Source organism: Euleptes europaea, chromosome 14 (genome assembly GCF_029931775.1).
Source record: "Euleptes europaea isolate rEulEur1 chromosome 14, rEulEur1.hap1, whole genome shotgun sequence".
NCBI classification, from domain to species: Eukaryota; Metazoa; Chordata; class Lepidosauria; order Squamata; family Sphaerodactylidae; genus Euleptes; species Euleptes europaea.
In genome coordinates, this window is record NC_079325.1 from 601,079 (window position 1) to 613,513 (window position 12,435).

The 12,435-nt window shown below is 55.7% G+C and overlaps 2 protein-coding genes across 2 annotated transcripts in view; both read left to right on the plus strand.

Annotated features, from left to right (window-relative positions):
• Positions 1 to 12,435, plus strand: part of ARCN1 (archain 1) — a 281,523-nt gene that overhangs the window by 242,459 nt on the left and 26,629 nt on the right. The window lies entirely within an intron of this gene.
• Positions 1 to 12,435, plus strand: part of KMT2A (lysine methyltransferase 2A) — a 46,185-nt gene that overhangs the window by 30,501 nt on the left and 3,249 nt on the right. Inside the window, exons 19-29 of the mRNA XM_056860426.1 lie at positions 92 to 285; positions 660 to 766; positions 993 to 1,130; positions 1,955 to 2,113; positions 2,202 to 2,319; positions 2,419 to 2,497; positions 2,692 to 2,852; positions 4,610 to 4,612; positions 5,097 to 5,246; positions 6,273 to 10,434; positions 11,762 to 11,829. Coding sequence (XP_056716404.1) covers positions 92 to 285; positions 660 to 766; positions 993 to 1,130; positions 1,955 to 2,113; positions 2,202 to 2,319; positions 2,419 to 2,497; positions 2,692 to 2,852; positions 4,610 to 4,612; positions 5,097 to 5,246; positions 6,273 to 10,434; positions 11,762 to 11,829 — 5,339 coding nt within the window. The remainder of the gene's footprint in view (positions 1 to 91; positions 286 to 659; positions 767 to 992; positions 1,131 to 1,954; positions 2,114 to 2,201; positions 2,320 to 2,418; positions 2,498 to 2,691; positions 2,853 to 4,609; positions 4,613 to 5,096; positions 5,247 to 6,272; positions 10,435 to 11,761; positions 11,830 to 12,435) is intronic.

Sequence of the window (12,435 nt, forward strand, 5' to 3'; positions counted from 1 at the left end):
TGCAGGCCGGGGGATGCCACAGCAGGGGCTCCTGGGGCCACCCAGTGCAGCCCTGCCTGACTCTGGGCCCTGTCTCTTGTTGCCTTTGCAGTAGTGGGATGCTGCCAAATGCTGTCTTGCCCCCGTCCCTCGACCACAACTACGCTCAGTGGCAGGAACGTGAAGAACACAGTTGTGCTCAGCAGCCCCCACTGATGAAGAAAATAATCCCAGCTCCCAAAGCCAAAGGGCCTGGAGAACCAGATTCCCCGATGCCACAGCCTCCCCCCACGACATCCATGTCCAGTGAGCAATGGAACCTTGTCTTTTCTTGGGGGGCAGCTCCGCAGATTAGCTGCTGCTGGGGGGTAGGGGTGTCAGACCCTGGGCGAAGTCACGTCCTGCTCTAGGCCAGTCCGACATCAGGGAGGGGGGTGGTCAGGGCGGCTCCCTGAAGCCTGATGCAGAGCTTGCTAGGGGATCTCCAGAGCCCAGCCAGTCCTTGTTTCGTTGGCTGGATGGTGCTTCTGCTCAAGCAGGTTAGATGCTCTGGCCCTTTGCTGACCAATTAATTTCTCCAGGAGATTATTGATTGATATGTGGGGGGGGGGGGGCTTTCTGTATTATCTGCCAATTATTGCTTGTCAGGATGGAACAGTTCCCTCTCTTTTTGCTCGGAGGTTCTGACAGAGGCAGAGAGGACAGCCCGGACCTTGCCCCGCCCCCGGATGTGGAAGACAACCGGCAGTGTGCCCTTTGCTTGAAATATGGCGACGATGGGGCAAATGTAAGTGGCTCAGGCAGGATGTGTTCTGTGGCGGGCAACGGAGGAGCCCTTTTGCCACCTTTGGGTCCTGGTCAGTGCTCCACAGCAGCCCACCTCTGCCAAGCCCTCTGTAGGGCTGAGCGTGCAGCGGCCTTCTCATCAGTGGGTCCTCTAGGCTCCATCCCTTGAGCTCTTGGCACGGGATCGTATTCTGGGTGCCTCTGATGGCCTGACTACCTTTCTGCAGGATGCTGGCCGTCTTCTCTACATCGGCCAGAATGAATGGGCGCATGTGAACTGCGCCCTGTGGTCTGCGGAGGTGTTCGAGGACGATGACGGCTCCCTGAAGAACGTGCACGTGGCCGTGATCCGGGGGAAACAGCTGGTGGGTAGGAGTAGGGGGGCGGGGGGGAGGCCAAGAGTTTTCTGGGAAGTGGAAAGTAGACTTTAAGTATTGCATCACTTTATGCAAAAAGTTCTTCCCTCTTGCTCTTGCAAGAGCAAAGAAGGGTTTTGGAAAGCCTGCTGTGCATCTTGACTCAGCCAGTTCGTACTTTACCTTCATGACATGGTTTGCTGGTGTGCAGAGGCCTCGCTCTGCTTGCTTGGCCACGGTTTGTGGAATGGAGTTCTCAGCTCTCGCTCTCTCTGCTAGTAACGGAATGAGGCAATGAGTCCCGCTTCCAGCAGCACTTGACTTGCAAAGCCTCTCTCGCACAAACAGTGGCGAATTGCGTTGTTGCCCTCCTGCAAAGCACCCCCCTGGCAGTGAGGGAGGCCCTCTGGGTGCCAGAAGTCTCCAGGAGAGACCTGGCTGTGGGAACCCACGAGGGAGCTGCTGTGGCCGGCTCCGAGCATGTGACTTTCCAGGCTGCCAGGCTTCTCCGCTATGCCTCTGAATCGCTGGCGTGAGAAGTCTGGAGAATGGCCGAACTGATGCCATCCACTGATTTCATAAAGGTCCATCATGAATCATGTTTAGTGACGGCTTCTGGGCAGGATGGTCTGGGTTTGCTCGGCTCTGAGCTTGTGGGGTGGCCCAGCGATGGCTTGGCGCTCTCCTGGCGCCGTCTGCTGTGTTGTGTTATAGGACTGTTGCATGTGGCAGAGGGGAAATAGTGGAGCTCTGGACAGTCTGTTTCACACATCATAATGCCACGTGTGGGTCACACAATGCTTTTGTAAAAGTCCCCACCCCTTGTCTTGCAGAGGTGTGAGTTCTGTGTGAGGCCGGGGGCCACGGTGGGCTGCTGCTTGGCCTCCTGCACCAGCAACTATCACTTCATGTGCTCCCGGGCTCAGAACTGCGTCTTCCTGGAGGACAAGAAAGTCTACTGCCAGCGCCACCGCGACCTTATCCAGGGAGAGGTGAGGCCCCTGCCCACTCACGCTCCTTCCCGCCATGTGCCTTTGTGGCTCTGGCAGCAGCAGTTCTGTCTCTTTGTTTTCGCTACAGGTGGTGCCCGAGAATGGGTTTGAAGTCCTGAGGAGGGTCTTTGTGGATTTTGAAGGGATTAGTTTGAGACGAAAGTTTCTCAGTGGTCTGGAGCCAGAGAACATCCATATGATGATTGGTAAGGCCGTGGCCGCTGGCTTTGGGCACACAGCTGGTGGAATTTGGTCACTGTTGTCGCTCTGTGTCACAGCACTTTTCCTGTTCCATTTCCATGCAGGGTCCATGACTATCGACTGCCTCGGAATTCTGAATGATCTTTCTGATTGTGAGGACAAACTTTTCCCTATTGGCTACCAGTACGTACCAGCTGACCACTGAATAGGCAGCATTTTGCCCTGGAAGATGCACTGGGGAGCCCATTCAGTAGTGTAGGAAGCCCTTTTTCTCTGCCGTTTTGGAGGGGTTGCAGCCTGGAGTCAGGCTGATAAGCCCCATGAGCACAGCGGAGTCCCCAAACCTTTATTGATCATCTGTCTGAAATGTTTCCCAGGTGTTCTCGGGTGTACTGGAGCACAACAGATGCAAGGAAGCGCTGTGTGTACACTTGCAAGATTGTGGAGTGCCGCCCTCCCACCTCAGAGCCAGATATCAATAGCACCGTGGACCACGACGACAACCGGACGATCGCACACAGCCCCGTGCCGCCTCCTGGTGAGCTCCGCTCCATGCCACGGCTGCAGCTGCAGAGGTGGTCTCTGTGTTCCCTCCTCCTTCCGTGAACAGCCTTCCGCGGTGTGCGCCACATCCAGCGCTGATGACTTTCTGTGCAGAGTTCACAGGATCACGGTCAGGCGCTGCCCCTCCCCCCTCCGGCTGGAATCGGCTGTCCACCGAAGAGGAAGGTAGCAGAGGATCCCTGGGCAAATACAGGAGCCTTCCCTTGGCTATAGAAATATGCTTCAGTTGCACAATGAAATACTTATCCCGTTTTTGTTAGAAAATTTCAGAGCCGAATACAAACTGAAATTGCTTTAAAAATAAATAGAATTTCCAAAACAGTTCAAGCCATATAAAAACCACTTTGACTACGACAAAAGAAGTGGTTAAGAACCGGGGTGTGCAGCAAGCCGAAGGCAAGAGTCGGCAGGATCAGGGGTCCCTATTGGTCTCTGGAGGCTCCCTGAACTAAGAGTGTTTTTACGAGTCTGCGGAAGGACAGCAGAGGCCAGGTCAAGGGGCCTGTCCAGAGGAGAGAGTTCCCAAGGGTGGGGTGGGGGGGCTCCTGACAAAGCTCCTTGTCTCTTGGCTGGGGTGACAAAATCATGTGTTTTCATAATAGTGCTTTTAAAGTGTTTCTCATCCATCAAGACTCTGATCCTTTGCCTTGTCTTTTGCTCAGTTTGGCCTTGATGCCAGCATACTAGAAACACCCACATGTTCATCAGGCTGTCCACCAAGACTTCATCTTTTCTTTCCTGGTGAGCCACCACCAGTTTAGACCCTGACAGTGTTTCTGTAAGACCAGGATTGGTTGCCCCAGTTTGTATCAGTTTATACTTTCCCCACAACGAATCTCATTTCCTATGCGGTCACCCACTCGTTCAGTTTTTCCACTTTGGTTGTCCACCATCCTGAATAGTTTGGTATCACCTGTAAACTTGACCATTTTGCTGTTTGCACCCCGATTCCAGACCATCTAGAAACCACTTACCTAGCATTGAGTCTAACACAGCTACCTGTGGAACCCCAATGCTGAGGCCTGTCCGCTGCAAGAATTGTCCATTTACTCTTCTTCTTCACATCCTGCTACTTAACCAGGACTCATCCTGCTAAGCTTACTCTGAAGTCTTACCTGGGGTACCTTGCCAAAAGCTTTTTGGAAGCTCAAGTGTATAACATTTACCAGATCATCCCTGTCCACATGCTCATTAACACCCCCCATAACTTCAGAATATTTCAAGAAAACCACTTTGGGGAAGAAGGCGGGGGGTGTCAGCCTCCCAAGGCAACTTGTAGAGCTGGGTCTGGTCTGTGGAAAAACCAGACTCTGCCCCAGTAGAGCCATCCAAAAGAAAATGTTAATTTGGTGTGGCAATGGTGGAAAGGCAGATTTTGTGCTAGGAGTTAGTAGGAAAGGGTTGGAAAACAAAAGGGCTGATATTATAATACCCTCGTATAGATCTCTGGTGCGGACGCATGAAGAATTCAGGGTACAATTCTAATTTCCCAGCCTCAAAAAGATGCAGAAATGGGCATCTTTTTGAGGCTGGGAAATCGTAGGGGTGGAATACCTTCCCTGTGAAGAAAAACGGGCTTTTTAGTTTAGGGGGAAAGATGACTAAGGGGGGAGACACACAAGAAATGTATAATATTATGCATGGAAGTTGTGGGCAGAGAGACCTACGTCTTCCCCCAAAATACTAGAACTTGGGGGCACCTGATGAAGGGGGTGGGCAGTGGAAGAAGAGTTGGTTTCTCTGCCCCACGTTTCTCTACCATAAGGAGTCTCAAAGCGGCTTACAATTGCCTTCTCTTCCCCTCCCCAGAAGAGGCACCTTGTGAGGTAGGTGGGGCTGAGAGAGTTCAGAGAGATCTGTGACTGGCCCAAGGTTACCCAGCAGGCTTCATGTGGAGGCGTGGGAAATCGAACTCGGTACTCCAGCTTAGGGTCCGCTGCTCATGTGCCTCTTCGTTCAGAATGTGACTGGCTTGTGTCATTTGAAGCTGTGGGGTGTGCTGATGGCTTAGCAGCTTAGTAGCTACATGCTCAGAAGCAGGAACCCTCCCGATGCCAGTGTGGGCAAGGGGCAGCCTCAACCTCCCTCTTGTAGACCTTACAGCTAGCCACTGGGTGAAACAGGATGCTGAACTAGTTGGACCGTTGGCCTAATCCAGCGCAGCTACCACTGCGTTCTTATGTCAAATCCCTGATTTCTCATTTTTCTTCTACAATAGAAATCCTCGCTAAAGAAGTCTCGGCAGCTGTGAGTCCACTGTCTTCAGACCTTCCAACACATTTGCAGAACTACAGGGCCCTGCGGATCAGAAGACCAAGCTTTACCCCTGTCCAGCGATCCCCTGGTTCAAGGCCGTTGCCCTCTGCAGGTCTGACCTGATGCACTTTGGTCTCTCGACTGCCTGCTGTCTCCCCACGTCCAGCATTGCCCCCAGGCGGCGGCGGCTGCTGCTGGCTCTGAGCCTCCGGACAGAAGCCCATCTTTGCTAGTGCAGCAGCCTCTGGGTGGCCTGGGGGTGGGGATGGCTGTCAGGTGTGTCCCTTCTGTCGCCAGGTGGAGGCACCTGATGGACGCCTTGGTCAGGAGAGGAGGGTGCTTGGCATCCTCCCCTCAGCCATCAGCTCATGTCAGCCATCTTCTAGAATGAGTGTTGTGAGCACTGAGCTTCTTCCGGCTTTGATTCTATTATGTGGATGGTGTCTGTGTTGGTGACTGTTGATAACCCTCCGTTAACTTTTGGAATATGGTGGGCTCTGTTTTTTTGAAAGAGGAGTGGTTTAGAAACCAACAAACTCCATCAGATACATGTCAGAATAGAGTTTTCTGAGTGCTTATATCCCAGTCAGAAGGTGAGAGGGGTGTTGCAGAGAAGGAACTTGGGATGCAGAGGTACAATGGACATTGTAGTCAGCTAGGCTGATCTCGTCAGATCTCAGAAGCTAAGCCGGATCAGCCCTGGTTAGTATTTGGATGGGAGTCCACCAAGGAATACCAGGGTTGCTGGGCAGAGGAAGGCACTGGCAAACCACCTCTGTAGCCTCTTGCCATGAAAACCCCAAAAGGGGTCGCCATAAGTCGGCTGCGACTTGAAGGCACTTTACACACACACACAGGCTGGAGCAGTGGGGGAAATGCTTGGGCTTGGAAAATTAGTACCTGTAGTGAGATAAGACTCGTACATCCCTATTCAGCCCTGGGAGCCCCTTGCTCTGAACTTGTGAATGGGAGGAAGGACAAAAGAGCGTACAAACAAGGACCAAAAATCAAAAAAATAGAAGGTTAAAATAGGTCAAGCTGGTGAGAGCCTGGGTCCCAGGAATGGGCCTCAAGCAGCTGGACGGTAGCTGGGCTGGACGTTCAGTTCCATAATGCCTCTTCTTCTTCTCTTCTCCAGGGAGCCCGACCCCAGTGACTCATGAGATCGTGACAGTGGGAGACCCGCTGCTCTCGTCAGGATTTCGGAGCATTGGCTCCAGGAGGCCCAGCGCCCCTCCTCTGTTTCCTCAGCAGTTCAGGACCGGGATGCTGCCTGCCAGCAGAGCCCCCAGGGCCACTCCCTCCAGGCGCAGCGTGTCCCCTGCACCCAGCATAGGCCCCTCCCAAGAGCAGGATTGGAGCAGAGAGCCCGCAGAACAGCCACCGGGCCCAGCAGCCTCCCATGTTGCTCTCCAGAGCAGCTCTGCCCTTCCTAGTCCCCAGAAACCAACAGTGAAGAGTGGAAGTAAAGGCCCACCCCTGGAGGCATCCGTGTCCTTGGAAGTGTCCTTGGGAAGTGTCCCTGCAAATGCCGAGAAAGCCAAGCTTCTCGGTTCCAAAGACTCCAGTGCTTCCCCCGGGGGGAGCTCTAAAGTCAGCACTCAGGTGGCAGGCACGGCTGGCCCCGAGCCAAACACCAGCCAAGCAGGAAAGCTTCCAGAGGCCCCCCCTGGATTGTTTTCCCCCAAAGACATGGCAGCTTCTCCACTTTTCCACCAGAGAGCCCCAAAGAAGGAGCAGGGCCAGCAGACGGACCTCCTGCAGCCAGAAACGGCCGGTGCTTCCGAGGAGGCCGAAGCCAAGGCCTCCAAGACCCCCGGTGGGAGTAACCACCCTCCTCCGGGCAGGGAGCCCGTTCCCTCTGTGAGCAGCAGAGAGAGGAGACAGAAAGGGAAGAAAGGAGCCAAAGAGAGGCATTCCAGCAAGCTCCTCACGAGTTCAAGTCTCCTCCCAGCTGGCAATGAAGGCAGTTCAGAGCCCGAGTGCGTTGGTCAAGCCCCTGAGCCCTGCAACAGTGTTGCTGTGGAGAAGGCTGCAGAGGGCAGCGCGCTTCCTCAGAGGACCTCCAAGGCCCCTCCTTTCCTCAGCGAACTGGCCCCCTCAAAGGACCTGCAGGCCTCCCAAAAGCGCACGGTGAAAGTCACGCTGACTCCCCTCAAGATGGAAGGGGAGAACCAGCCCAGGAACGTTCTGAGGGAGAGCACTGCAGAGGCCGTGTCCCAGGACAGCAAGCCAGCCTCCGCTGCTGAGGCCTCTTCCGGAGTGGGCCCTGAGGTCCAGGACAGGCCGAGTGATACTTCCACTCCAGAGTCTCAGAGAGATGCCTACCAGGGTCTTCCAGGCCAAGACGGCAACTTGATCCTCCAGGACGGGACTAAAGCACAGGAAGATGGCGCCTACAAGCGGCGGTATCCCCGGCGCAGTGCCCGGGCCAGATCCAACATGTTCTTTGGGCTGACTCCCCTGTATGGCGTGAGGTCTTACGGTGAAGAAGACTTTCCTTTCTTCAGCAATTCCACTGGGAAAAAGCGGGGCAAGAGATCTGCTGAAGGGCAAGTAGATGGTGCAGACGACGTTAGTACATCCGATGAGGAAGACCTCTACTACTATAACTTTGCCAGGACTGTGGTGTCCAGCACGGAAGAGCACCTGGTCTCCCACAACCTATTCCGAGAGGAGGAGCAGTGTGGCCTCCCCAAAATCCCTCAACTCGATGGTGTGGATGATGGATCAGAAAGTGACACAAGCATCACAGTGACCACCAGGAAAGGAAATCCAGTGGCCAAAAGGGGTGGCAAAGAGAATGGGACAGAAAGCTTAAAACTTGATAGGAGTGAAGGAAGCGGGGAAAAAGCTCACGTTACGAAGCTCTCCGCTGGCCACAAAAGTGCTGACCCAAAGTCAGAGAACTGCCGGGTCAAAACTCAGAGTCAAGATTCTCTGGAAGCTCAGCTGAGCTCCTTGGACGCAGGTCGCCGGCCTCGCGCCAGCACGCCTTCGGATAAGGCCCTTTTGGATCCCTTTAACACGGAGCTCCTGAAATCGGACTCTGACAACAACAACAGTGACGACTGTGGGAACATTCTCCCTTCGGACATCATGGACTTTGTCCTGAAAAACACTCCCTCGATGCAGGCCCTGGGAGAGAGTCCCGAGTCTTCATCCTCTGAACTCCTGACGCTGGGAGAAGGGCTGGGTCTTGACAGCAACCGGGGCAAGGATATGGGCCTCTTCGAAGTGTTTTCTCAGCAGCTGCCAGCAGCGGAACCCGTGGACAGCAGCGTTTCTTCATCGATATCTGCGGAAGAGCAGTTTGAGCTGCCTTTAGAGCTCCCCTCCGATCTCTCTGTCCTGACGACTCGAAGCCCCACGGTGCCCAGCCAGAACCATAGCAGGCTTGCTGTCATTTCAGAATCGCCACTCTCCTCGTCTGGGGAGAGATCTATGCTAGCTTTGTCTGCCCCCGAACCTGCGGAAAAGAGAGTGGCGGTCACCGAGAAACCTGCCTCTGGTGAAGGAGAGCCGGCTCTCTTAAGCCCACGGGTGGATCCAAGCCCAGAAGGACATATGACCCCTGACCCCTTCATCCAGGGTCACATGGAAGCAGACCATATTGCTAGTCCCCCTTGCGGACAAGTGGAGCAAAGCCATGGAGCCAGCCAAGACTTGGCCAGGAGCAGTGGGACGCCCGTGCTCCAAGTCCCAGCATCTCCCACTCTCCCTCTTCAGAATCCCAAATACGGTCCCAACTCGGCAGAGAGCCCAGGCCCGTCTCCGATCTCGAATGCTGCTGTGCAGGCCGGCCCCCACCCCCTCAAGGCCGCTGCTGAAAAGCTTCTGGTCGTGAACCAGAACATGCAGCCCCTCTACGTCTTGCAGACTCTTCCCAATGGCGTCACCCAAAAGATACAGCTGACCTCCTCGGTCAGCTCCGCGCAGGGCGTGTTGGAGGCCAGCCCTTCTGTGCTCGGGCCCGTGGGTACCGGGCTGGCCTTGGCGGCGGGCCTGAGCCCCACTTTGCCCTCTTCCCAGCCCCTCTTCCCGCCAGCCAGCAAAGGGCTGCTGCCCCTCCCGCATCACCAGCGCTTGCACTCCTTCCCTGCCGCACCTCAGAGCGGCTTCCCTTCTGCCCTCAGCAGCCCTTCCTCAGGCCTGCTGATCGGGGTCCAGCAGCCACCTGAGCCAGAAGCCACGCCGAGAGTGGACGCTGGGCCTGCAGCAACCACTCCCGCCTCTGGCCTGGCCAAGAAAAGGCCAATCGCTCGCCTGCCCTCGCGAAAGAATAAGAAGCTGGCCCCTTCCACCGCGGCCTCTCCCGACGTGGTCTCCAACATGACGTTGATCAACTTTGCCCCGCCCCACCTCCCCAGCCATGCGGGCCTGCTGGAGCTGGGGACAGGCGGCAGCTCTGCCCCCCACAGAGCCCTCCCCAACATCATCAAGCGCTCAAAGTCCGGGGTGATGTACTTTGAGCAGGCAGGAGGAGCCCCTGCAGCAACAGCAGCCGGCGGCGGGGTGGGAGCGCCCCCTCCTGGGGCTGGGCCAGAGTCGGGAGCCCTTGCCCCGGGGCCTGTGGCTGGCCTCAGCTCCGCTCCCACCGTGCTGAATGTGGTGCCTATGCAGACTCCAGCGGTGCCTCCTGTAAGCGCAGCAGTCCCTGGGCACGTGCTGGGACGTGGGTCGGTGGCCATCAGCAGCCCTGGCCTGCAGGGAATCTCTGAGCTCAGCTCTCTCGGCACCCTGCTGATAAAAGCTTCTCGGCAGGGCCTGGGCCTTCCGGAGCCGCCCTCTGGCTCAGGGGTGTTTTCACAGCTCGGCGCCACCTCTGCGCTGGCTGCAGCCTCGGGCGTCTGTGTCTTGCCTTCTGCACAGCCTGCGGGCATCACCACTGACCCAGAAGGCTCTTACCAGCCTGTGGCATCAGGACTGGGTGGCGAAGCCGGGATCGTCCCAGCCAAGGGGGACCTTGTTCCTGCACAGACCGTGCCACTCTCCAGCTGCCCCCCCTTGGTGGAAGTTGCTAACACTACAGCTCCAGAGCAAAGCAGACCTTCCCCTCTTGTTGCCCGCTCCCACTCCACTTCTCCCAGGAGCTCCCCGCCTGCGGACCAGCCAGCCCCCGCCAGCTCACTGCCGGGCTCCCTGAAAGCCAAGCTGAAAGCCAAGAGGGTGCAGCCCTCGTCAGACAGCAGAGTGTCTGGGAAGAAGCACAAACCCTCTCCACCGTGGGCAACTTCGCCGGAGAAGCACGTTCCCCACCGCGGCGCCAGCGCAGCAGCCCAGGACTCCTCGTGTGTTGGGTAAGAGGAGAGAGTCCCTTGTATGGCCCAAAAGCTGGTTCACGTGAGTAGTTTCTGCACCCAAGCATAGCTGAGCTGCAGCCAGAATTGAGAGCCCAGCAGGCAGCCGTTGACCCCCAACACCCAGCTGAGCGCCTGAGCCAGGACTGGGGGCTGCTTCTGAGCATGAGGGGTGATTCCTCCGGATGCTTATTGCTTTATTAGCAATAGTCGGTATACTGGGGTGATACCAAGTGGAAAAGAAGGTGGGGGTGGGGGCTCAGAGGCAGCTGTGAGTGTCCTTTAGGGTCTCCTTTCTGGTTCCAGAGCACCCCTGTCTGTTTACATCCATATGCTTGAGCTCAAAGCTTGCTGAGGTTGGCTCTCCCTTGTGAGCAGGGCCTGGCTCGGGGGTGGCACGTTGGGGAGGTCTCTTGCTTGTCGTCAGCCTTGCCCTGCATAGGCCGACAAGAGAGCTCTGTCTGGCTTTGGGGCAGCCCTGAGTTTCCCCTTCTGCCCTAGGATCCCTGCCCTGAAGGCACAAACAGAAGAGGGAACCAACCGAGAGCGGCCCTCGCCCAGAGCTCCAGGGTAAGGCAGCTCATGAGGCTGTGCTTCGCGCCTGACATGGATTTTTATTCTTTAGAAAGTGTGTGTGTGCCACCTCACCAGAGACAGCATTAAACCCCCCACAGTTCTCAGGCTAGATAAACACACCAGAAAACCAGCAAAAGAAAGGTGGTACCACCACCACCACCACCCCAAAAAAAACGGTCTTTGAAGGCAAGTGAGGTCGGCACCTGGTGGGAGCCTCAGCACCAAGAGAAGAAAGGCCCTTTTGGCATCCTGGAAGCAAAGTGAGGTTAATGCCCAGGGATAGAAGCGGCTTCTATCGCCTCCCTCTGTGGGCATAATCCAAAGTACACACTTTTTTCACCTGCAGAGGTGGGGCAACACTTTTCTTCTGCTCTAAATGTTTGGCACGCAGCAAGTTCCAGGCTGTGCTGTAGAAATACCAACCCAGAAGCCTCCTGTGCCCTCCTGGCCCAGTTCTGTGCTGGTGGGGCCCAAATACTCCCTTTAGGGGCTCCTCCTCCCCCCTCTTTGTGCCTGAACATTCCTGCTTAGCAGCCCTCACCCTGCCAGTGCGGGGGCCTGTGTGGGGACCAGGCCCCCGTGGTCCATATCCAGACAGATCATGAGGAGTTAGAGTTGCAGCCTTCCCCCGCTGACTTTTCTCCACAGCCTAGACCGTGGCTTTGTGGTTTTGGCCTCCCCGGAGGATTCCAAGACTAAAGCAAGGATGGATTCTCATGCTCTTTTCTCCTCCCTGGCCTTCTTTCCCCAGGCAAACATCAGCATCTCTCCCAGAATCACAGCCAGCACAAAATGCTGCCAGCGAGCCAGAAAACACAGGTATGTTTCGTTTCTCTTCTCTTCTCCTTTTGGATATCCCCACTAGGATGGGAGTGGGAGGCCCAGTCCTGCGGGGCTTCCGGTCCTTCCTCAAAGGGAGGTTTCCGAGTGTGGTGCTGGGGGACGGCGGTTCTGCTCCTTAGCCTTTTGCCCAAGGTGCAACCTCGCCCCGGTGCTTTTCAACATCTATGTAAAGCCGCTGGCAGAGATCCTTTGGAGGTCTGGGCTGAGCTTCCACCAAGATGCAGATGACATTCAGCTCTGGCTCACGATGCCAGCTTTGGTTGCCCCCGCCACCTGAAGCTAGGCGGCTGGGGACCCAAGAAAGGGCCCTCTGTGTCGTTGCACCAGGACTTTGGAACTCCCACCCCAGGGTGATTCGTCCATCTCCCTCTATCGGTGTCTTTTGCTACCTTTTTGTTTTGTCTGGCACACACCCAAGAATGGTTTTATCCCTCCTTCTAATGTGTTTGTGTCTTTTAATTTATTTTTGTAATTTTAGTTGTATTTGTAATTGCTTAAGTGTTTTTATGTTGGCCACCTTGTGGACGCTGATTGGGTGGAAAGGAAGCTTTTTAAATAAATAAAATAAATAAATGAAGCTGA